Here is a 25,624-nt window from a genome sequence, read left to right as displayed (position 1 = left end):
GATAGATAGATAGATAGATAGATAGATAGATAGATAGATAGATAGATAGATAGATAGATAGATAGATAGACTGTAAAAAAGAAATTGAAGCAGTAGTTTGGGATGGAGCAGGGACAGAAAGAGAGAAAAGGAGAGAGGCTCTCTTAAGTAGTGGGGCGGGGAGGGGGCGGTCCGCACGCAGTGATTGGAAAATATCGAAGACGCGCACGCGCTAATCCGATGATGAGTCTCCGTTACAGAGGCAGGGAGGGGTGTGTGTGTGTGTGTGTGTGTGTGTGTGTGTGTGTGGGGGGGGGGGGGGGGGGGGGGGGGGGGGGTCTGTGGAAATAAAAAAGATAAAAAAAAGAAAAAGTGGGACCTGGGCGGGAGCATCTTTCGCTCGCGCGCCGCGTCCCTTCTGAGCCTTTTGTGTTTGAAACTCTCATATCCCCCATATCAATAATTCAAGCGCGCGCGACAGAGCAGACGGAGCTCCCCCCTCTGCGCTATGAGTTCTGCTGCCTCGTCACTCGTCCAGGGCCCTTCCGCTGCGCGCACGACTCTCCCTTACTGTGTTTCCAAGTGACAGATAAGCTGCCGAGAGGTGGGAAAACAGGAAAGGAACAGGTGAAAACTGGGGACTCGCCTGGAGATACGGGTTAATAAAGCAATTGTTGAAAAAAGGAGCAGAGACGCCTAAAACTAAACCATCTGGGTTTGAGACACTCCGCCAGGGAGTTCACGTTAGGCTAATTAAATCCAAGAAAGCGGAGTAGCACCTAGTTGTAAAACGAACCTTTTAAGGTTAATCGAGGAACAGTGGGAAACTCTTCCTACCTGACTTTTTTTTTAAAAAAAAGGGGAATAGACCCACTCCGGTTTGAGGTGTGAAGACGACCTGAACAAGTTCACTGCTCGGTTCCGGCATGCTGGCGTTTTGCCTTTTAAGTGCCGTGTGGCTTGCGGCGAGTCCGGTCCGCGCTCAGAACGAGACGGAACCAATCGTCCTGGAGGGAAAGTGCCTCGTGGTGTGCGACTCCAACCCGACCTCGGACCCCACGGGCACAGCGCTCGGGATCTCGGTGCGCTCGGGAAGCGCAAAGGTGGCGTTCTCCGCAGTCAGGAACACCAACCACGAGCCCTCCGAGATGAGCAACCGGACTATGGTCATCTACTTCGATCGGGTAGGAGACAAAAGATATAGTCCAATGTGACAGAGAGAAGAAAAAAAGATTCCAGCTCAGTGTTTGTCTGTTTTTATCTTCTTACAACCTGAAGAAGGAATGTTGTAAGACATAAAAGTTTCAGATGATCTGTTTTATTGTGTAGACTATAGAATGCGTGCTGTTTTAGGTGAACTGTATTAATATGCTGGGAAGACAGTTTTTACTACTGATGGCGGGGGTGGGGGTAAAATATAATTTTGTCGATGTCACAAAGGCGTCAGGAATAAAACTGGCATTTTCCCCCTGCACGTTAGAGCACCACAGATATTCCGCTTCGCCTTCCCGCAAACTACGAATTTAGAATGTGCGCAACAAATACTCCACTTAGTCAACAGACATGTTGCGTAAGACCATTAGAAAGACGAAAAACAAGTATCCGGGTTAACTTGGGGGATAGATAATACCACAGCGGCGGAGCTGTGCGCAGATGCATCGTGTCTCCGGTGGTGTTGGCTGTCGGAGATAACAGACTGTGGATTCATTTTTTAGGTAGTAAATTTTATTGGTAAAGTGGCTGTGTAGCCAGGTATGCGAGGCTTTTCAATATCTCAACTTTTTGAGCTGACGGGGTGGGATATGGGAACTGACATCTCTCCAAATAATTTAGTAAGGGAAGGTCACGAGAGTGAGATCGTACCCGGCTGCCGTTAAAGGTTAATTCTCCCTCAAACTGCCGTTCAATTTCACGTCATAATTCGCCTCCATCCATAAAATCAGACATTTGGCTGCAGGAGTGCATAATTGAAAAATTCATTTGAAAGCTCGATCAAGTTCCCTTCCAGTCCCCATAAAGTTTAGAAGTTCTGACAAGGAGAAAAATCCTCGATAAAAAGCAGAGAGTTTTCCATCTACATGAGTGAATCTGAGTGTGTGGTCTGGGGCGGGGGGCACAAGAGTCTTAACAGGGTGTCTGCTCCAGAAACACGTGGGTTGAATGGATTAGTCAATTCCACACCAAATAAACAATAGAAGAAATTCTGGATGAAGCATTTGGCTGTATAAGAATCCATTTTCTCCCAAAGGGCAGCACAAATTAGTTTGTTTCCTCGTCAAGTCAGTTTTGAAATAAAAATATTTTGAGTTGGTTGCAGTTGTGTTTCGCACAGCATGACAAAGCGCTTGTACCAGTGAATTTCTTTCTGTCTGTCTGTCTTTCAGGTTCTTGTAAATGTTGGGAGGAATTTTGACGAAGAGAGAAGTAACTTCATTGCACCACGGAAAGGAATTTACAGTTTTAACTTCCACGTAGTTAAAGTCTACAATCGCCAAACTATACAGGTAACGCCTGTTTGTGTATTTGTCGTGTGTGTGTGTACCTGTGCTTTTCTGCTTTTCGACCACACTGCGTGACAGCTGAATGTTCTTGCCCATATAAGTCGAACATGAGCTGCACCGTCGGTCATTAGATGTTTGAGACGTCTTTCTCCAGAGACAACAACAGCAGAGGCCGCCGTTAATAGTGTGAAAGCTAGCCCTCCGCCACCTGCTGGGCCAATCATAATTAATCAATACATGCACAGAGGATGGAGCCAAATGAAGCCCGTGTAACCAGCAGGAGGACGGGGCTGCTGTGGTGAGCGCGAGGGGTGCGTGGCTCCGGCGTCTTTACTTTCAGCACCACGGACAGCAACGTCCCCCTCTGTCTCTTTCCCTGACAAAATGAGACGACAGGAAGATTTTGATTATTTAGAAGAGATTTTGAAGAGAGCAAACACAGACAGGCATTTTAATTTTCTCCCTCAAGCACACAACGTCACACACAAACAGGTTTTAAGTAGAAGTAACATGTTTTCTATTTATTTGTTTGTCACACCCTCACTCGCATGCACCGCCTGGAGTGTGGTCTGTCACAAGTCTTCTTTTATCCCACTAATTACTCCTCTTATAGCTTAGCTGTAGTTTCCACATTTCTTTTGATGTGTCAAGTGATAGGAAGCTCTTAAGCAGTCCCATTTTTAACATTTAACATGCGCGTGATGATGCTTTACAAGCTACACAGCGTTAATTACAATGTAAGTCTTGCAATTTAATCCGTTGTGTAATTATGCTGTTGGCTCCCCTGAGGCTTTGGCATTATGTTTTGCTACTTATACATTATTATTGGAGTCTTGCATTAATTAGCATGGCAGTGGAAGAAACAACAATAACAGCAGCGAGGAGAGCGGGCAATATTTGAGAGGGAAAGCTGTGTGTGTGTGCCTGTATGCAGAAGATGCTGGATGGCAAACGCTTGACTCTTGGTACTGTCACATTATCATTTATAGCTACGAGATATAAAAGTAAAAACTTTGAGTTTTAAAAGCACTTTGGGCTAAGTCCTGTTCAATATAAGCCCTCTGAAGTCTTAAACATTTTAAAATCAATAACTGTTGAAAACTGATTGTGGATGATTCGAAGACGCTTTATTCTGGCATGCTTTCTGACATAAAATAGACCAGTGTAGGTTGTCCTCTCTCCTCCAAGCATCCAGCCTGCGTGCTGCTCACCCTCAACCTCTTCCACTCATCCTCCTCCCATCCATCCAGCGCATCTGCTGTGTTGAAAACTCCCACTGTTTGATTGCCTTAGAGGCAGCTACTGTGGTGCATGCAGGAGACGAAAGACAGCAGGAAAAGAGTAGCAGTTGAGAGTAAATTAAAAAAAAAGAGGGACAAGGGGATGGAGAAGAAGGGGGTGGGCGCACAGGGGTGAGAGGACAAAGGAGAGGAAAATGGGGGATGATAGAAATGGAAAGGAGAGACAGGAATGCATGAAAGAGAAAAGGAGACATAATGGACCAAACGGGAAGAGAACGAACAAATGAGACAGGAAAAAGCCAAATATCACGAGTCGCTATTGATTAGCAAATGCTGCATACATGTAGGAAAGGATAAACATTTTGTTCCGTCTCATCAGTCTTTTCCGGTGCACGGATCTGCCTGTTTATCTGGGAGGTTCAGAGAGGTAATGTGGGTGTCTTTGCTTTATGCCTCCGAATTAAAAATACATATGGAAAATGAAACGCGGCATATTCTCACATCTAAAGGGAGCTCGTATCGCTCTAGCCATCCATGTCGGCTAATAGGGGGCTTATTTACAGTGTTTATAAAAATCACGGACTGTATAGCTATGAAATATTTTGCCACTTGTGAAAATGAGTTGCATTTGCAGCATGTGCCACAGCACTCAAAACAAATAAAAGAAATAAATTCCACATCATGAATTCTGAATGTTTCACATCTGTAACTCAAATATCAATAAGACGTTCACACAAGGTGCTGGTAGACTTCAGTGGGCTGATTTTTAATTAGATGTTTATTTTTTGTGCATTTTTGAAGACGTGATAATCTATATTGAAAATTACTGGAGGTAGTAAACAGAGGTTAATAAGCTCTTTGACCACTGCGCAGCAACTTTATCAAAACACAGGATCACAGCCTATTATCAACAGCTTGTTATTACTAAGTAGATGTTTGCACTGTTTTAAAAATTGGTTTCAATTATCTCTGTGAAATTTGCACTGGATATTCATTTTAGCGACCTATAAACAATTCTAGTTTTTGTTAGTAAAAGATCCAGCAGAACATTATGAAAAATATATTGCCATCTGGTTTTACAATGTAAAAAGGAGATATTTTACAGCAGTATTTTAAGCATGTGAGCATATTCAGAAGTAGCTTTCATAAAAGCCTCAAGTCAAAGCCGGCCTGTAGCTCTGAAAGTGACACAAAGAACAGCTAAAATGCCTCACGCTGTGTGTATTATAGGCCTTTCTGTTACTTGGATTTTCCCATTTAGAGCAAAAACCCAGAGGCTTGACTTCAAGCTGCTCATAGTACACGGCCCAATAACAAGAAATGTTACCTTTTTACACACAGCTCTTCGACCAAGTAGTTGCACATGTCCCTAACACACCTACATGTATTCCCAAGGCAACGTTTTTTATTCTCAGCTTAAAGTGAGTGGGGTCATTCAAATAAAACATCTTTATTGTCATTACACATGTATAAATACAGGCTAACAGTTTGCATCTAATCAGAAGTGCAATAGGAGCAGATTATATACAGATGTTTATATTGCTATACAGAAAGCAAATGTACAGAAGTGCTGCTCAACACGATTTCAGAAGTCATGCAGTACAGAAACCCGGTGTTCACTACACTATAGCAAGAAGACCACAGGGGCCCAATATAACGTTAGTCTGCTACATCCACAGTGACACTGAGACGCATGTTTACCATCACCGTTGGTAACTGTCGTCACTTACTGTGGCACATGAAATCACATTTATCTGAATGATATTATAAAGAATGCCAGTTTATCAGTTGTTTAAGCTTAAAAGTAAAAAATTGCATTTGAAGCAAAACGTTAAATATTTCAACTGCTTCATATTCTGAGCAGTGCTGCTATTAGTTACATTAAAAAGTAATTATTCTGATTACACAGTAACATGTAATAAGATATTACAAAGAGCATAGTTTGAATCAGATTTGGTCAAATCTATTTTTTTAGAACGTACATTATTAAAAATCTATTTAAATAAATAGGAGTATATTTTGACAATTATACACTCCAAGAACATTGATATAAGATCTATAAATTCACAGTATACATGTTACTGCGTTACATAAGGCCATAGTTTTTAGTCATGTCTCAAGTGGTTTTGCCATAGAAGCACCACTTCATTAAAGTGTTGGCAAATTCTGTTTTAAAAACACTTTTAAAGATTGATACGTGCACACACCACTGAGATGAACATTTGCATAAGCCACATTCCTTCTAAACGTACTTAAATATCCTCAAACAGTTTATTTAATATAGTGTGACTCCTCCGTGCTGCTCTCCACTGCAGATAACACATTTATTAGACACAAGCACAAAAATGGGAGGCCACGTTACCTCAACCGAGGTGTGTGTTAAGACGCGGCAAATAATTATCACGCCAAAAAGATTAAAAAATGATTTCTGAAAATGGCAAACGGTCGTAGTTTCAAGCTAGGGCCTGAAAGAGCCTGCTGCCTCGTCTGACACTATTCAGCACTGAATTCAAACAAGCGTACAAACATTGTTTAAAAAGTGCTCTTTGATGCCTTTATGTTAAAATGCTAGACGCCCATATGAAAGATGGCTGAAGTTTTTAATAACTGAACTTTAAAGTCTTTAACACTTCTTGACTTTGGATGATGTCAAAGTATTTTTTCATTCAGTTGTCTCAGGCACAGTTCTGGCGTTGACCACTAAAGGCACCACCCATCCGCTGTTCACATATTCTGTGTGTTTGTAAGGTGGAGCCGGTCAGGAGAAAAAAGGGCGGTTGGCCTTAAAAGGAGTGAGCTAAAACAGCTTGTTTCAAACTGAAGGCTGCCCCAGCACCCAGTGTAGCGCCAACACGTAATATATGTGTAGCCATTTAGCACCTGTCACTTGTTCAAAGTGTATCTAATGTAGAGCGTTAAACACTACAACAAGGATTGGCACAGTAAATTACCACTAGTGGTAATGCCGATGAAGGTCAACAAATACACATTATAATTATGGTGCACATTGTACCGTGATGATAATATTTATTTGATTTTATTGCTGGAAATGGGAAAAAGTTAAACTACGTAGCTTCAATTAAAAGAATAGACTGAAACCCAGGTAACCTAGCATTAATGTGGAGCAGACTGTACTGCACATGGATCTGTTGCACCGTGAACAGAATGACCTGCATGAAATATAACAAATAAATAATAGAAATACGATAGGCTTCTGCTCCTGGTTCAGAGAGTGTTTCATGCAGTGGAAATGAGAGGCGAGTCAAAGCCACATAAATAAACATCTTATCTGTTCTTAGGTTTTCTTGACTTGAAAGTATGGCAAGGGTAAGCATTGCTCTACAGGTAATCAGTCAGTCTACTGTTTCACACCAGTGCAACCGTTATGGTCATCTAAAAATCACTGTATTAAATTTTATATAAAGGGTACATATACGAGGACACATACAAATTTCAGTGATCAGCTGCGTTTTAAAGCCAAATGGGTACCACCATTAGCATTTGTGATTCAGGGCTCAACTGTAATGTAAAACCACCCTATATACGCACCACATTGTACCAAGTCGATACACAAGCAATGCCACCCTCATGTGAAAATATCACAACATTTGTAAACAACATACATTTTTGGTAGCGTCCTGTTAGCTACATGGTTACAGCACACACGTGTCTGTGCTTTGGTTTTATTCCAGCGGTGTACCTGTGACCTGTGTCACTCCGCTCTCCTAAGCTTCCATCTGGCTCTGTTACACTTAAATGCCCCATAAAAGGTAAGAAAACATAGAAGTGTTTGAAGAAGAAAAAAATCTTGCCAGCCAAAAACAATTGTGCCAGGTGTTAGTAACAGTGAGGATGGATCCACGGTGATGCTTTAAGCAGGAGACACATTCCTCAATAAACTGCTGTGGCTCTGCATTAGTGTGGCACAAAAGATCCACCCATTTTTATTCTTGGACTTACTTTATGCTAATTATAATCTACAGATCATGCAAATTTCCCAATTAACTGATACTCATCAATAGTCAGCCGACACTAATAAGAATCTAAGAATGCAGAGCTATGCCTTTTGGTTGTGTTATGAAAAATATGCCAGGAGGTCAAACAGAAAGTCACCTTTGAGCGTTTGCCATGTATTCGTTTTTTGCACACTCTGACATTTTAATGAGTTTGGTTGGGCGATTGTCAGAAGATGAAGCATTTGATTAGAAAACACTGCGCTCTTCCAGAGTAAAGTGATAAACAGGCGAATATACAGAACATCGTTAAAATGTGAGAGGTAATTAATAGCTACACAATATTATGATTTATGTAGAATACATATAACAAAGAAGATGTTTCTACGCTTTTCCTTTTCATTTATAGTTCACACACACACACACACACACACACACACACACACACACACACACACACACACACACACACACCCTTGTTTTCACTGCGTCAGAGGACAGTACAGTTTTATCCTTTCAATTAAATGACTTATTTTGTTACATTTTGGGGGATTTGCTTTTTCCCACCAAAAGGGTGGCAGGTACAACTTGATTCTATTGAAGTGATACACACAGATTTATACAGTGACACACAGTCTGCCAGCCAGATGCTTGGTGTCGTATTTATCTAATGAACCTGTGCTCAGTCTCGCAAAGGTTGCACTGAATTTATGCTCATGTGTGAAAGAGAGGAGGAGTCGGCGTTCTTTGGATATTCATTTTCTTTAAATCGAACAGGGTTGATGTAACAAATGAGCCATTAGGACATAATGTGAAAAGATTTACATATCTCACTGACATCTCTCTAAACAAAGAGCAATATTTAAATTTAGCTCTCAGGATTATAGGAAAAAACTTTTAGCCATTCGTGGCTGGACTTGCACCACACAAAACCGCTTCCTGTTAATTACCAGAGTAAAAACAACTCTTGCATTTAGCAGACGCAAGGTGTGTGTCTGCACGGCTGCAAGATGAAACAGGGCAGCTGTGTTAATACCACAGACAGTACACACAGTCTGTAGCATTATGATATGATGGGCACTTAGTCTGAGGTTCAGTGCTTTGCTCGGTATAATTTTATATTCAGTTTTATTTGATTTTGACGTTTGTCTTTCTTGTACTCTGTGTTTTATTGCATGGTATAAATAATTTAAGTAGCTGAATTGTGGGTATATTCAATTTCCTCTGGCTTATGGTGTGTGTAATATAAATATTAGAGACTCATAGGACCATCTGGTCTTGTTGGAGTTTTCAGATGATCTGTCTTAATTATCTTTCATGTGGTTTGACATTTGGCAACAGATCCAGAGTTGCATGTTTTTCTGACTTTCACCAGTGGGAAAAAACAACAACAAAAAAAGACAGTTGAAGGCTCTGCCCAGCGGTTTCCTCAAATTAATGATGTTGTTCCCTGAGGCAGTATCGATGAAGACGGGTGTGATCTGCTGACATTTGTTAAGATCTGTTTTTGTGCCTGTGTGAGTCTGTGTGTGTGTGTGTGCGCACAGTTCAGTTGTGACCTTTGCTCTGGTTGCCTCCATCTCTTTGAATAAATGCTGTTTCATTTTTTGATCATTTTCACAGAAACTCTTTACAAAAGCACCAAATCAACTTTTCAGAGTGCTTTGAACAGAAAACAGTCATTTGTGCCAGTGGATGACAGTTAGGCAGCACGTGCCAATCCATGTTCTTCAAAGTGAAGCATTCATTGATTGTTTACAATATAACATGTCAGAAAACATCAACAAATACCCCAAAACATCCAACTCGAATGAGACCTGCATTAAATTGGTACGAGTGCCAGAACAGCGCCCAGGAAAAATATGCTGCTATCAGTTCTAACATCGCTGTCCTGTAATGTAATAATGATGACAATCATGTTTGATATTATGTTGTGTTTAGATTCTGTTATCAACTGTGTAGATGAAAGGGCAAATGTAGCATTTTCAGCAAATGTTGGTCATTCTTTTATATATTCTATGTAAAAATGTAAATGTTGCTATAAAACACTCCAGGAAAATCCAGGCTTCTTTCTATCTGGAGCTGTTCAGTGTGTTTGACTCCTTTAGTAAAGCAGCTGCTGTAGTGATGCCGTCAGTGCAGCCTTATCAGCCCAGTCCTCATCACAATAAGTCTGTTGCTAACTTGGGACACATTGTTAGCACTTCTTTAAGTATTCCTTAACAGTGCAAACAGCGCAAAGATTTCACTCACAGCTGCAACAAACTGGATGTCTCCAAACTGCGTTCGTATATGAATATAACTGATTACACAGAAACCCAGCTTTTTTCTTCAAAGGTTGATGACGACAGTCAAACGATGCTGTGATATACTTTATGGTCTGACACACACAGTAATGGGGACAGCCAGGTGAAGTGAAGACAGCACGTTTACTTCAAGCTCAGTGAAACACACGGACCAAGCCAAACGGTCCCACAGTTCAGTGTGACGGGACAAATAAAGTTAGTGTGGTAGACGCCAACGACAGATTACACATTTTGGTTTTCTCTGGGTATTAAAAGTTTGAACTGCCAGGAGATGACCCCAGAGGCCCGTTACCGAACACCCGCAAACCTGCTGAGCATGAGACTGAGGTGAAAAACGTCGTTAGTCTCTGTGTAATAGCTGCTAGTTTCCTTATCTTGAGCCTTTAATACAGAAAATAGGATCAAAACGACTTCATGTTAAGATGTAAAAGTAATTAAGCAATGCTGAAATAGGGTCAAATAGTTCTTTTGTTAAACTTTGTGACCACAGAGTTTGTGTGCTTTCTTTCAAAAGTTCTGTACCTGCTTTGGTCAGTGAGTCATTTCTTCTGTGCCTGTTTTCAAAATGGCATCTGGAAACTCATTCCTAATGAGGCTTCCTGCTACCAAACGAAAACAATCAGACGTACTGAAGCAGAAATTAAGGACAGTGACAGTCAGACAGCTGGCAAAGGAGAAGAAGCAGCAGTGATCACTGAGTTAATACATCTGAAGACTGGAGAGGCCAGTTCTGGTTTTGTGTGTTAGAATACTTTGTGTATTATTTGTTATCAGAGTGAACAATAACTACACAATAACTTTCTGTGCTTTTTCTAATATATGACTGTTATACCAACACGTTGTCATCCCAGTGTGTAACATACGGACGACTGTGACAAATCGTATGTTAGGAACGATAATGCTCTGGTTATACTGGATGTACACTCTTGATTGCTCGCTTCACAATCGTAACTTCAAATTAGCAGCATACGGTCGCTGTGCACACACAGCTTTGTCTCCGAGTTCCTTTTATGCACATGTTTCATCTGGAATGGTAAAAAATGCCTTTTTTAAATGATTACAAAACACAGCCATTACCCACTTTGAGATTCCTTTTCCTTATTGTATTCGAGAAAGCAGCTACTGTTTCCTCAAAATCGGATGAAACGGTGCAACAACAAAAGCAGAAAATCTGAAAATAGAGAAGATGGTCGATAGCACAAAATAAACATGCAGAGATGACCTAAATAACAGCAAACATGCTCCACATTCACATAATGATTCAGCTTGTGAAACAGTGAAAGCTTTCCCCCCCAAAATGCAAAGCATGATAGTGGAAATGATCAATTTACTGAGTTTAGCCAGAAACCTCAGGTTTACTGTTCATCCATTAAGAAGTGGTACTGCTGTAATTATCTATGAATATTCCTATTGTGGTTGTCTGTGAAGGTTCTCAGTCATCCAGGTCATCGTAGTCAAAGGAGCTTGCAAAGAAAAGCGTCTGGACTTCTTTAAGAAAGAAAGAAGAAGTCCAGACGCTTTTCTTTGCAAGCTCCTTTGACTCCTATTGTGCTTGTTATCACTAGTCCTTCTGTTAGTGTTGTGTTATACCAGGAACTGCTGTTGTTTCCATACTGTTGATTTGTCATGACTAATGTGCTAATGTGTTAACATCCTTCACAGAGAAAGCAGAGCCCTTCAGGATTATTCCATTATCCTGGCTGTGGGTGGGGCAGACTGCCTGTTTACATTTACTTTTGATTTAAATTCCATTTCATTTCAATTCTGTTTTATTTACACAGAGACAAATCACAGCAATCAGCTGAAGGTGCTTCATTTTCATTATTAAAGGATAAAGATGCAACAATCATGGAGGAAAAGCCCAACAGTCTGACGACCCCTTATGAGCGAGCACTTGGTGAAAGTGGCAAAGAAAACACCCTTTTAGCAGGAAGAAAGTTCCAACAGAACCAGGCTCGAAGGACCGAAGGTGTCCGATGAGGCGCTGGACTGCTAATCTGTTGTGCTTTGTGCGTGTGGGTTTGAATCCCATCCTCATCGTAAATCCTCTTCTGCACTCCGACCAAATCCTTTCGCTTGTTTTCTATATATTCCTCTAGTTTGAAAGAGATGACATTGCTCGGCTTGGCGGAGGTGGACGGCGACGTCTAAGCTTCTCTGCTCATGCTGCTGTGTAGGGAAATGAATGGGTGGACCCTAACTAATAGGAGTGGGCCAATTAATATATTCAACGTTTCTCAAACAATATTACCACTAAACGATTTCAGAGGCACGCACTTTGACTTAGAGTGCATACAGAATATCCATCGTATCCATCCTTACCCACTGAGGCACACAGCCTTCTTTTGTTTTTGTTATCTTTAGCCATCTTCACAATGACCCTGGAGGAACTTTAGAAAACTCTGGAAACTTGCTGTTTTAAAGATGGAGGTGTCACAGTCCTCAGACAGATGCACCATTATGTAGCTTATGTATCATCACTCTGTGTCTGTAAAGTGTGGATGAAAATGAAAATGTGAAAGGTCCAGTGGGGAAAAAGAAGGGAAAGCAAAAGATGGGAGAAAAGGAAACGTGTTGAAAAGAAGAAAGATGAAAAGGGTGGGGGACCACCAGAAGAGTATCATTGTCATGTCAAGACAGATAACCGGACAGGAATTGATGATGCAATAACAGGATGTCATCGTGTCGTTAAACATTAAGTGCAGCACGGAGACGTCAGACAAATTCTATTTGCATAGAGAAAGACAGATTCTGTCTTTGCTGTCTCTCGGCCCTCTCTGACATCCTCCTGCCAGTGCAGCCGTCTCTCTCTCCTTTCTCTGCGCTTCCTCCTTCTTCTCTCACTCTCCTTCGTTATTCTGTCTCTCCTTTCCATTACTCAGCCAGTTAATTGGTGCTTATGCATTAATGAATGCAGATCGATCGCGGCCTGACATGACGCGAAGCCCTATTATCATGCTTTTATATTTATGGCTGCTAATTGAATGAGTGTAGGTGTAGCTGAGTGTGAGGGTGGGGTGGGTAGATGGCCACACAGAAGCACAGCCAATGCGGTTTTTTTATTTGTACAGGTGTGTGTGTGCGTGTGTGTGTGTGTGTGCGTGTGTGTGTGTGTGTGTGTGTGTGTGTGCTGACCGCAGTCTCATCCTTCCAAAGCCACTGTCACAGCTTTATTAGAACCATACATCACTGACCCTGTAACACAGAAACACATCCAAATCTGAAAACATGACTTTATTCATATGTCCTCTGTTCATAGACCTCATGTGTTACAGTCTGAATTAAAATCATCATCAAGCTATCAAATGATTTGTTAGCTGCTGTGGTGTCTCACATGTTGGAGCCCGACTTGGCTGGACACAAATCACACAAGCCCACTTGGCACTGTCCCCTCATTGTCCTGTCATTGTGTTTTAACAAAGTGTGTGCAGCCCCCCACCCCGATTCTAACTGATAGAAAAGCCTGCCCATGTTTGAATTTTGCAAGTGTGCAGGGACAGCAGGGGAACACATTTTGACAGGTAGAGAGATCACGTGTGTGTTTCATGTATATGTGGGGAACCATGCGGGACTGGAGGGATGGAGGCTTGGTTTGTAGGTGTCCCCAGGAGTGACTTGGTTGAATGGCTGGGTAGTTGTGTGTGCTCTTGTGTTTATCTGAGGGTAACGGAGTGATGTAGTGATGCTGGCTCTTCCTTGTCTGCCATCTCTGTCTCTCTTTGGAAGCATTACACGCACACTGGACACGAACCATGTCCCCCCTCCGTCTCTGCTGTCTTTCTGCCTGTTCCTGTGTTTAATGGCCTACTTTTCATCTGTTGTTCGTCTGTGTGTGTTCCCATCCTGATATCTCTGCCTGGTTTTCTTCTGCTTCTCCTGTCTCTCCCCTTCTAATGATTATTTTATATTATGATATGAAGGGTTAATAAGGCTAACCCGGAGTCTTCGGATGCATCTCTCCACATAAAATGTTCTCTTTAGCTTTGTGATCCTCATCTGTATTCTAAGTGTACTGGGCCCAGCTTGATATTCGACATGGTGGAGGAAGTACTTGATGTTTTTTATTTGAAACAAGAAAGAGTTGGTACATAAAAATACAAGTTCATACATTCATCAAGCATCAACGAAGAGTAATGTTTAGATTTCTCTGCTTCTGTACTTGTTTCCTTTGGACATTATCACTCAAAGATCAGTTGAAGTGATGCAGATATTGATGATGCTTGCGTAGCAGGATGGGATCCAGTGTTGATATTAGTATATTTGTGTTGAAGCAATCCAGGCTCATCTCTCTTCAGTGATTGAAGACTCTTGGAAACAGAGTAATGACTACAATCAATCAATGCATGCACTAAAGCAGCGTTTTTCTTTTTCACAGTCTGGAGTTGCAATACAAATGCAAAACTTAACCTCCAGTTAGACACATACAGTAGTACTGAAGGTGTCAGTGACAGTGTCACCAGATGAATCGTCAAAGGAAATCAAAAATTGCCTCATCAGTCCACGTATTAGCTGTTCATAGAGATATTTTTATTGTGTACATGATGTTCTTTAAATGTAAGCATTACACTGAGGCAGTGTCTCAGATGAATGGATGGCATCCATGAAATACAGTTAGAGTTTCGATTCTGTGAGTGAATCTTAGAGGCCATCAACCACACTTAGGGATACATTTGTCAAAGTTTGACCTGCTGCTGTTTTACATCTGATCGCCTCTGAGCAAAAGTTTTGTTTTACAGACTTTATATTTAATATTTTTTATACATCATTCAGTCCTTCATCACTGGAAAGAAGTCGGTGCCTTTAATCTGATGAGAAGGTTTAGCGTGATTAAGATCATCACTCATCAAATATAGTTTCCTATAACCTTCAATTTAGTTTAATGCTTTAGGTGTATAAATAACAATTCATAATTTAGTCATTTACAAATGAAGACTTCCTGAGTGCACTTAACCTAGAATGTCTGTTTATAACTTCCAGATATCTTTTTAGCTCAATAAACGCAAAGATGCTGAAGTGATTTAATATTCTGACTGCTGTTTGAAACTTTACTGGATGTTCAAAGTTGAGGTAAGACGGCCACATACAACGTACTCTCCTCTCATACCGACACACCTCCATTGCTTTCCTCTGGTTAGTCTCCCCCCTAACCCTAACCTAACCCTGACAGTGCAAAGGCACTCCCAGATCTAAAAACTGTATATACTTGGTCACCTGTACAAAATGTGGTATCCAGTATGTCGGGGAGACACGTAATACACTGTTGACCAGATTCACACAGAACAGGCACAATATCTCAAAGAGAAAGAACACCCATAAGTACCTGGTAAGACACTTTGTATCTCATGGCTGGGAATCTGTGAAGGCGACTGTGATACAGGCAAATCCCACATGGTCAGTCCAGCAGAGGAGGACGGCTGAAAAAGTTTGGATTGCCAAATTAGACACAATGTATCCCAGGGCACTGAATGAAAAAGGATGTTGAAAAACACGTCTGGTGTGATGTACATAGTTATTGTTCTATATGTGTTTCTAGTGCTGTTATGTCCCATTCAACACACACGGTTCTAACATCCCACCCTGAGACTTATCCTAAACCTAACCTCACTAAACCCCATGCCGGGATTTATTTGAGCCCTAAACCTAACCTTTCCCCTCTCCCCCTCTCCTCTCCCCTCCCCCCCCTCTCATTTTCTCTCCTCCTCTCTCTCTCTCTCTCTCTCTCTCTCTCATTTTCTCTCCCTCCCCCCCCCTCTCTCCCTCTCTCTCCTCTTATCTCCCTCTCTTCCCCCCCTCTCTCCTTTTCTCTCCCTCTCTTCCCCCTTGCTCTTCCTCTCTCTCGCTCTCCCCTCACCTATCCCTCCTCCTCTAATCCAACTGAAAAACAACTGATATCCCCAATTGTGAATGAGGAATAAAGCCCTCTTACAGGTCTGTAGTGGGACCATGTGGACCCTTGAGTGGAGACTAAGGAAGGCCTGTGCATTGAAGCCCGGCCGCCTTTGGCGACTGAGCTTCCATCTTGGTTTCCCTAACCCAAACATGACCCAAACCTAACCCAAACATGACCCAAACCTAACCCAAACATGACCCAAACATGACCCAAACCTAACCCAAACATGACCCAAACATGACCCAAACATGACCCAAACCTAACCCAAACGTGAACCAAACATGAACCAAACATGACCCAAACATGACCCAAACCTAACCCAAACATGAACCAAACATGACCCAAACATGACCCAAACATGACCCAAACATGAACCAAACATGACCCAAACCTAACCCAAACATGACCCTTTGGCTGCACCAGCTACAGGGGCGCTGTCACTTGGTGTCGCTCTCTCTGTGGTAGAGTATCACTTCCTGTTTCTGCTCAAACACAGTGGTGTTTTTGAGTAGCTTATCTGCTTAGCAATTTAGTTAAAAACTTTTAGATACATTTTCTTTCATAGTATAATCTTCACATGCTTCATCCGAAGCACACTCTCTGTGTACTCACTACCTAATTTATAGCCAAAGTATTCACTCACTGTCTCTGTACTGTTTCGCTAGCTTGGCTTAGCTCGTAGCCGACTCGTTAGCAGCATGGCCTCTTCACCTGTCCCTCCTGCTCATTGTGTCAGATGTTTAGTTACTCCTCGGCCTCCTTTAGCTGTAACAAATGTAGCATATTTGCAGCTCTGGAGGCCAGGATTACTGAATTGGAGACTCGGCTTCACACCCTTCATTCACCCATAGCTAGCCAGGCCCCTGTAGCTGGTGCAGCCGAAGATAGCGTAGGCCCCGCTAGCTGTTCCCCGGCAGACCCCAAGCAGCTGGGGAAAGAGGGCGGCTTGGTGACGGTGAGGAGGAAGCATAGTCTTAAACAGAAACCCCAGGTACACCACCAACCCGTTCATGTGTCTAACCGTTTTTCCCCACTCAGCGACACACCCGCCGGGGGTCAAACTCTGGTAATTGGTGATTCTGTTCTCAGACGTGAAGCTAGAGACACCGGCAACCATAGTCAATTGTCTTCCAGGGGCTAGAGCAGGCGACATTGAAGGAAATTTAAAACTGCTGGCTAAGGGTAAATGTAAAATAAAACACAATTCACGTCGGCAGTAATGACACCTGGTTACAACAATCGGAGGTCACTAAAATCAATATCGAATCGGTGTGTAAATTTGCCAAAACAATGTGGGACTCTGTAGTTTTCTCTGGTCCCCTCCCCAATCAGACCAGGAGTGACATGTTTAGCCGCATGTTCTCCTTAAATTGCTGGTTGTCTGAGTGGTGTCCCAGAAATGATGTGGGCTTCATAGATAATTGGCAAACCTTCTGGAGGAAACCTGGACTTGTTAGGAGAGATGGCATCCATCCCACTTTGGATGGAGCAGCTCTCATTTCTAGAAATATGGACAAATTCATTAAACCCCCCAAAATATGACTAACCAGCAACAAACAACTTAAACATAAACAATTACAAAGAAAGAACAATACAGTATCCACATCTGAACCAAAGAGTAGAACAGTGAAATATGGATTATTGAATATTAGGTCTCTCTCCTCCAAGTCTCTGTTAGTACATGACTTAATAATTGATCAACAAATCGATTTACTCTGCCTTACAGAAACCTGGTTGCAGCAGGATGATTATGTTAGTTTTAATGAATCAGCACTCCCGAGTCATTCTAACTACCAGAAACCTCGAAGCACAGGCCGAGGGGGCGGTGTGGCAGCAATTTTTCACACTAGCATATTAATTAATGAAAGACCAAGACAGACTTTTAATTCATTTGAAAGCCTGATGCTTCGCCTCGTCCACCCTAGCTGTAAACTCAGAAACCAGTCTTACTTGTTATCATCTATCGTCCACCTGGGCCTTACACAGAGTTTCTGTCTGATTTCTCAGACTTTATATCTGATTTAGTTCTGAGCTCAGATAAAATAATTATTGTGGGTGATTTTAACATCCATGTAGATGCTAAAAATGACAGCCTCAACATGGCATTTAATCTGTTATTAGACTCAATTGGATTCTCTCAAAATGTAAAAGAACCCACCCACCACTTTAATCACACTCTAGATCTTGTTTTAACATATGGCATAGAAACTGAACATTTAACAGTGTTTCCTGAAAACCCTCTCCTGTCTGATCATTTCCTGATAACATTTACATTTACAATAATTGATTACACAGCAGTGGAGAGTAGACTTTATCACAGTAGATGTCTTTCTGAAAGCGCTGTAACTAAGTTTAAGAATATAATCCACCCACTGTTATCATCTCCAATGCCCTGTACCAACATAGAGCAAAGCAGCTATCTGAACGCTACCCCAACAGAGGTCGATTATCTTGTTAATAATTTCACCTCCTCACTACGTACGACTCTGGATACTGTAGCTCCTGTGAAAACTAAGGTCTCTAATCAGAAGTACCTGACTCCGTGGTATAATTCTCAAACACGTAGCCTAAAGCAGATGACTCGTAAGCTGGAGAGGAAATGGCGTGTCACAAATTTAGAGGATCATCATTTAGCCTGGAGAAATAGTTTGCTGCTTTATAAGAAAGCCCTCCGCAAAGCCAGAACATCTTACTATTCATCACTGATTGAAGTAAATAAGAACAACCCCAGGTTTCTCTTCAGCTCTGTAGCCAGGCTGACAAAAAGTCAGAGCTCTGTTGAGCCAACAATCCCTTTAACGTTAACTAGTAATGACTCCATGAACTTCTTCACAAATAAAATTTTTATCATTAGAGAAAAAATTACCAGTAATCATCCCACAGATGTAATATTATCTACAGCTACTCTTAGTACCATCGATGTTAAGTTAGACTCTTTTTCTCTAATTGATCTTTCTGAGTTAACTTCAATAATTACTTCCTCCAAACCATCAACGTGTCTTTTATACCCCATTCCTACAAAACTGCTCAAAGAAGTCCTGCCATTAATTAATTCTTCGATCTTAAATATGATCAACCTATCTCTAATGATCAGCTATGTACCACAGGCCTTCAAGCTGGCTGTAGTTAAACCTTTACTCAAAAAGCATCTCTAGACCCAGCAGTCTTAGCTAATTATTGGCCAATCTCCAACCTTCCTTTATATCAAACATCCTTGAAAGAGCAGTTGTCAAACAGCTAACAGATCATCTGCAGAGGTTTATTTGAAGAGTTTCAGTCAGGTTTCAGAGCTCATCACAGCACAGAAACAGCTTTAGTGAAGGTTACAAATGATCTTCTTATGGCCTCTGACAGTGGACTCATCTCTGTGTTTGTCCTGCTAGACCTTAGTGCAGCATTCGATACTGTCGACCATAATATCCTATTAGAGCGATTAGAACATGCTGTAGGTATTACAGGTACTGCACTGCAGTGGTTTGTATCATATCTATCTAATAGACTCCAGTTTGTGCATGTAAATGGAGAGTCCTCTTCACACACTGAGGTTAATTATGGAGTTCCACAGGGTTCAGTGCTAGGACCAATTCTGTTTACATTATACATGCTTCCCTTAGGCAGCATCATTAGAAGACATAGCATACATTTACACTGCTATGCAGATGACACCCAGCTCTATCTATCCATGAAGCCAGATAACACACACCAATGAGTTAAACTGCAGGAATGTCTTAAAGACATAAAGACCTGGATGGCAGCTAACTTTCTGCTTCTTAATTCAGATCAAACTGAGGTTATTGTACTCGGCCCTGAAAATCTTAGAAATATGGTATCTAACCAGATTCTTACTCTGGATGGCATTACCTTGGCCTCCAGTAACACTGTGAGGAACCTTGGAGTCATTTTTGACCAGGACATGTCCTTCAACACACATATTAAACAAATATGTAAGACTGCTTTCTTCCAGTTGTGCAACATCTCTAAAGTTAGAAATATCCTGTCTCAGAGTGACGCTGAAAAACTAGTTCATGCATTTATTACTTCCAGGCTGGACGACTGTAATTCATTATTATCAGGAAGTCCTAAAAACTCCCTGAAAAGCCTTCAGCTAATCCAAAATGCTGCAGCAAGAGTCCTGACAGGGACTAGAAAGAGAGAGCAGATTTCTCCTGTTTTGGCTTCCTGTTAAATCCAGAATTCAAAATCCTGCTCCTCACATACAAGGTCTTAAATAATCAGGCCCCATCTTATCTTAATGACCTTGTAGGACCATATCACCCTATTAGAGCACTTCGCTCTCGCTCTGCAGGCCTACTTGTTGTTCCTAGAGTATTTAAAAGTAGAATGGGAGGCAGAGCCTTCAGTTTTCAGGCCCCTCTTCTGTGGAACCAGCTTCCAGTTTGGATTCAGGAGACAGACACTATCTCTACTTTCAAGATTAGGCTTCAAACTTTCCTTTTTGCTAAAGCATATAGTTAGGGCTGGACCAGGTGAGCCTGAATCCTCCCTTAGTTATGCTGCAATAGACGTAGGCTGCCGGGGATTCCCATGATGCATTGAGTTTTTCCTTTCCAGTCACCTTTCTCACTCACTATGTGTTAACACACCTCTCTGCATTGAATCATATCTGTTATTAACCTCTGTCTCTCTTCCACAGCATGTCTTCATCCTGTCTTCCGTCTCTCACCCCAACCAATCACAGCAGATGGCCCCGCCCCTCCCTGAGCCTGGTTCTGCTGGAGGTTTCTTCCTGTTAAAAGGGAGTTTTTCCTTCCCACTGTCGCCAAAGTGCTGCTCATAGGGGGTCATATGATTGTTGGATTTTTCTCTGTATCTATTATTGTACGATCTACTGTACAATATAAAGATATTGAGGTGAATGTTGTTGTGATTTGGTGCTATATAAATAAAATTGAATTGAATTAAATTGAACCCTACCATAACCCAAACATGACCCAAACCCTGTTACTGTGATGTACAGCACAGTCAAAGACGGGAAAAAAATGTTTGGTGTCAGCAATGAATTTAATTTCAGCTTTACTGATGAAATTTCAATTTTATGAAATTGAAATCTGCCCAAGGTCTCACATATATTAGCCTGAGATCTACGATTATTTTAGTGAGTGGTTTAGAGTGATATTTTACATGTGGCAACAAATCTGTCTTTCTGCTAATACTTCATTGTAAATGTAAAAGCAAATAATTCACATTTATCTGGTGTAATAAACTCAGTGACTGCGTTTTCAGCCGATAGTGAAATGTAAATTTGTCCATGACCTGTGCCGCGTTTCCTTTGTAAGAATTAAAAAAATAATTTCAGTATAGTCTGAGTATTTTCCATCAGATTCAAAGCTGCCTGTTCAAAGCTGCACACACGCACCCACACATGCAGATACAGTCTGAGTCGCCATGTTCAGTTTGCTATTAAGAGGAGTGCTGGGCCAAGAGAGCCCTTGACTCTGACAGGCTCTCCATCTCCTGCCCACACACACACACACACACACACACACACACACACACACACACACACACACACACACACACACACACACACACACTCTCCTGACCATCAGGCAGAATGACTTGGATAAGTGTATAATTATGGGATGTTTATGACTGTGTTCCATCAGTTGGTGACGGTTTTACAGTTTTTTACCTCGAGAGCAAACAGAAATATTTTGACATGTTTAGCTCTCAGCTGTAAATTTGAGTTTTTCTTCCTGATGTCCATACTGTAAAGATCATGTAGACAGGTAACATGGCCTGTATGACGTTTGAATCAAAATCTTTCAAACTGCAGTCAGCTTGTTGAAAATGAAAACACTACTACACCAGAGTGACCTGGACAGAAACAAACAGCCAGCGTGTTGTTTCTGTGCACCAGGAGGCAGATGACAATATATGTTGGGAGTTTTAAAGGAACGAGTGGTAGAAGAATAGTGCCCAGTCCATCTTTTCATCCATCTAGCCATCCAAGAAGTTGTCCACCAGTTTGAGATACAACATACTCTGTTACATTTACTAATGTGTGCATTAGGTGTGACCATATAGTTTTCACTTGGAGAAAAATAAGATATCGATGGCTGATTGCCCTTCCAAGGTCATTCTTTGACATTTCCAGCCTCCAGTAGATTCCTAGATTATTAACTAGCCTGCACATCTGCCTCTGGAGTGTACTCTGGGTCTCCATCAGATCAGAAAAGGACAAAAAAGCTAACTTTTAAGTTGAATTTCATTTTGGGATAGAGGGGGAAATCCAGTGAATGCAAAAAAATTGTGTTGGTGTGACCAAAAAACCCCAACACATTTCCTGCAGCTTCACTTTCTCTTTCTTTGAAACAGTCAAACTCCAGGCTGACAGTTTCACCTGTGAGGAGCTTCACTGCACACAGCCTGGTGAAAGCGTCTCGCATCTATACTGCTGGTGTAAGATAGAGACCGAGCTATCGGCAGCGTTTTTTATTATTCTAATTAATAAATATTTTTTATGCTGGAAAATCTATTTTTCACGTCAGTGATTCCTGCAGAAAATAATTAGTTTTAGGCACATTTTAACATCTTATGATTGTATTTTAAAATAGGAGCATGACATAACAAACTCACATCAGCCACCCTAGTGTTGTAAAAAACAAGACTCGTACAAGAACCTGAAGAAAGGCAGTACAACAGAAACATTGTGTTGCTTCTCTTATCAGGTTGCAGTGAGACTTCTCACAGGACGGTCTGTAATCTCACAGGGTTTATAAAGTGTGTTCCTGCATAAACAGACGTTCGCAGATACCAGAGGTAGAACGAATCGATGATTTTGTTTAAGTGAAGTGTAAGGGGGAAACATATAGGGAGCGCTTGTTTTTCTGCTGTAGCTCAGAAGTGAAGCGATGAAAGCCGTTGTCAGGTTTGAACCTGGGCGAGGGAGGGGACACAGCGCTCACAGCTTCGTCTCTCTGTAAGAAGAAGAAGATGTTATTCCCCACGGAGACATTTGTTGAATCAGACACTGTGTGAGTGTTTGTGCGCATATCTCTGTCTTTCTACAAGTGGATAATGTGCAGAGCACAAAGCTTCAAATGAAATCTTTCCATGCGTTTCCTCTTTAAAATATGACAACTAAAAAGTCCAGAAATACGATGCTGTTAGTCCTCATGGAAGCATCATTATTGCACTGAGTGTTTTGGAAGTCTGCCATGCCATATGTTCCTGCTTCTGTGAGCAACTTGAGGACTGTTTGTCTCTTTTCCACACTTTTCATTCTATACGCCGTCTGTCCTTTTCATCCAGGTGAGCCTGATGCACAACGGTTGGCCAGTGATTTCGGCATTTGCCGGGGACCAGGACGTGACGCGTGAGGCAGCCAGCAATGGTGTTCTGATCCAGATGGAGAAGGGAGACCGGGCCTACCTCAAATTGGAGAGAGGAAACCTAATGGGAGGATGGAAATACTCCACCTTCTCAGGCTTCCTGGTGTTCCCCATGTAGAGAGGAAGAGGAGGAGGAGGTGCAGGGATGGAAACAAAGGAGGACGAGCTGGTGGAAGCTGGAAAGCAAAAGGAAGATGACGAAAAGGCAGGTGGAGGAAGAAGAAAAAGGACATGGTTAAGATGGAAGGGAAACATGACAACAGACTTGTGTTTGGGACGCTGCAGAGGAAGGATGAGATGTTAGAGAGATATGAGCGTGATGTGAGAAAGTTACAGAGCCGGCACATGAGAGTGTACGGTCAGCTTCTTCACTTTGCTTCTTCTTTTCATCCATCCTTTCATGCATCCTTCTCCTCCCTCTGTTTCCTCGTGGCTTGACTGCAGCTTTGGACAGCCAAAACCTTTTCTATACTCTGCTGACAGATCGATCACTGATATGGTCCAGAGTGTTCTGAAGCCCACGTGTAACCCTCCCTCCTGTCCCCACAATCCCATCATTTCTTCATCGATCACCATCTGCATAAGCTTTGACCAATATTACTTGAGCAACTATTCCTCGCTAACCCCAGTTTACTGTGCCCATATGTGTGTTTGTGTTTTTCTCATGCTCGACATAAACGCCACTGATTTTGGATCAGCTTCTTCCCCTGAAGCCAAACTATACTTTTTAGAGTGTAAACAGTAAAGTCTGATCACAGAATCAAGGGCTAACCTTTTATTTATCATCATAATCACAAGCCTTTTACAATAAATGCATCATTTGTTCTTTAAACACACGTCTGTTTCTCCTCTTCATTATATTTAGCACGTAGCAGGATTCAGCTTTGTAATGGTTATGGTTCAGCGCTCGTAGCAGTGGGGTCAAGGTTAGGAAAACATGGCTTAAATACTTTGCTGTGTGTGTTTAGGCGACAACATTTTTCTACAATAAACTGAAGTTTTTTCTACACTCATCCGAGTGCCCCCACCCCACCCACTAAGACTCGTGGTCCATTAGTAGGCAGTCATTAAACTTGTATACAAAGTGCAACTGGGGAGAACAAAAGTCAGTAGAAGACAGAACAGTTCAGTTTAATAAACCGTCTCCACTCTCTAGTCAGGTACTCAATACTTCTCCATCAATCTCTGGTGTCTATATCTAATGAACCGAACACTGATAGTCAAACAGGAAGTAATACTTTACTTTGTTCCTCCACTGTTTTAATCACGACTCTGAATCAGGCTTCTGTGCACCTGTCCTTTCACCCGTACAGTCAGTCTGCTTCCTCCCTGTCACTGCTGCCATGTTTTAGATATAGTATCTCCATGTAGGATCCCTTTTCTCTCTTTAACTATGCTGTTTACCCACAAGTGCAGGTTTGGCTTCCTTTTAGCACACCTCTGTTATCCCCTCCATCCTCCCTTCCTCATGTGTGTACTTTATCCGCTGCTGCTCATTTGCCTCCTAGCACGGATCCTTTCCTACTTTTCTTCAATGTGGACTGTGGACAATGAAACAACCTTCAACTTTACAAAATTATATATATATATATACATGATGAGATACAAATGGATATATAAATATAATGAAATCTAAGCCACCATTTCTATTCTCCTGGTTTTAAGATGAAAATAATGGTAATACTAATACTGAAAACGTAATCTGGTTGATGACTACAGTATCTGTATTTCCGTACTTCAGTGTTATATAATGAAAAAAATATTCTAAATGAAACTTAGTGATTGTGTGGAAATCTGAGGCTGCCATTGCTCTTCTGATGAAAACATGCTTCTTGTTTTTGTTTTGGGTCAAACCAAGTTGTGGCTAAAAAGCTGAGACTACTACTTATATAAAATAAACTATAGCTAAAAGGTACTTTTATTATTATCATTATTATTATTATTTGACTGTAAATTACATGTGAATATTTAGACTATGACAATATTTGATTTATGAATCAATCAAATCGATTTATCTACTGTTTTCTTATTTATTTGCTCTGAAGAAATCAATAAAACTAAATGGTACTTTTATTTTTCTTAAACCTACTTTAAGCCTGTCCTCGTACTTTATTTTGTTCAGTCTTGAAAAACAAGCAGAAACTCGTTGATCCCTGATGACATGTCTAACGGTGGGCTGTGTTCACTGTATATGACCGTGTGCGTGTGTCTGTGTGCATGTGTGTGTCTGTGTGCATGTGTGTGTCTGTGTGCATGTGTGTGTCTGTGTGCGTGCGTATGTCTGTGTGCATGTGTGTGTCTGTGTGCATGTGTGTGTCTGTGTGCATGTGTGTGTTTTGGACCTATGGAGCTTTTCAGTGAGTCACCTTAAACACACACTGACTGAAATCTGCTTGATC

General features: G+C 41.6%; 1 protein-coding gene across 1 annotated transcript; it reads left to right on the top strand.

Annotated features, from left to right (window-relative positions):
- Positions 1 to 400: 400 nt before the first annotated feature.
- cbln1 (cerebellin 1 precursor) lies at positions 401 to 25,314 on the top strand. Its single transcript, XM_004569184.4, has 3 exons — positions 401 to 1,163; positions 2,364 to 2,483; positions 23,146 to 25,314. Exons 1-3 carry the CDS (start codon positions 906 to 908, stop codon positions 23,341 to 23,343), a joined length of 576 nt encoding a protein of 191 aa, XP_004569241.1. The 5' UTR covers positions 401 to 905; the 3' UTR covers positions 23,344 to 25,314.
- The last annotated feature ends 310 nt before the right edge of the window (positions 25,315 to 25,624 follow it).

The sequence above is a fragment of the Maylandia zebra genome, linkage group LG7 (assembly GCF_041146795.1).
Source record: "Maylandia zebra isolate NMK-2024a linkage group LG7, Mzebra_GT3a, whole genome shotgun sequence".
Taxonomy (NCBI): domain Eukaryota; kingdom Metazoa; phylum Chordata; class Actinopteri; order Cichliformes; family Cichlidae; genus Maylandia; species Maylandia zebra.
Note: the sequence above shows the minus strand (reverse complement) of the source record. Positions and strands in the feature narration are given on the sequence as shown.

Coding starts and splice junctions, on each gene's coding strand:
- cbln1 (XM_004569184.4), top strand. CDS start 906: ATGCTGGCGTTTTGCCTTTTAAGTGCCGTGTGGCTTGCGGCGAGTCCG. Junction 1,164..2,363: donor TGGTCATCTACTTCGATCGG/GTAGGAGACAAA, acceptor TCTGTCTTTCAG/GTTCTTGTAAATGTTGGGAG. Junction 2,484..23,145: donor ACAATCGCCAAACTATACAG/GTAACGCCTGTT, acceptor CTTTTCATCCAG/GTGAGCCTGATGCACAACGG.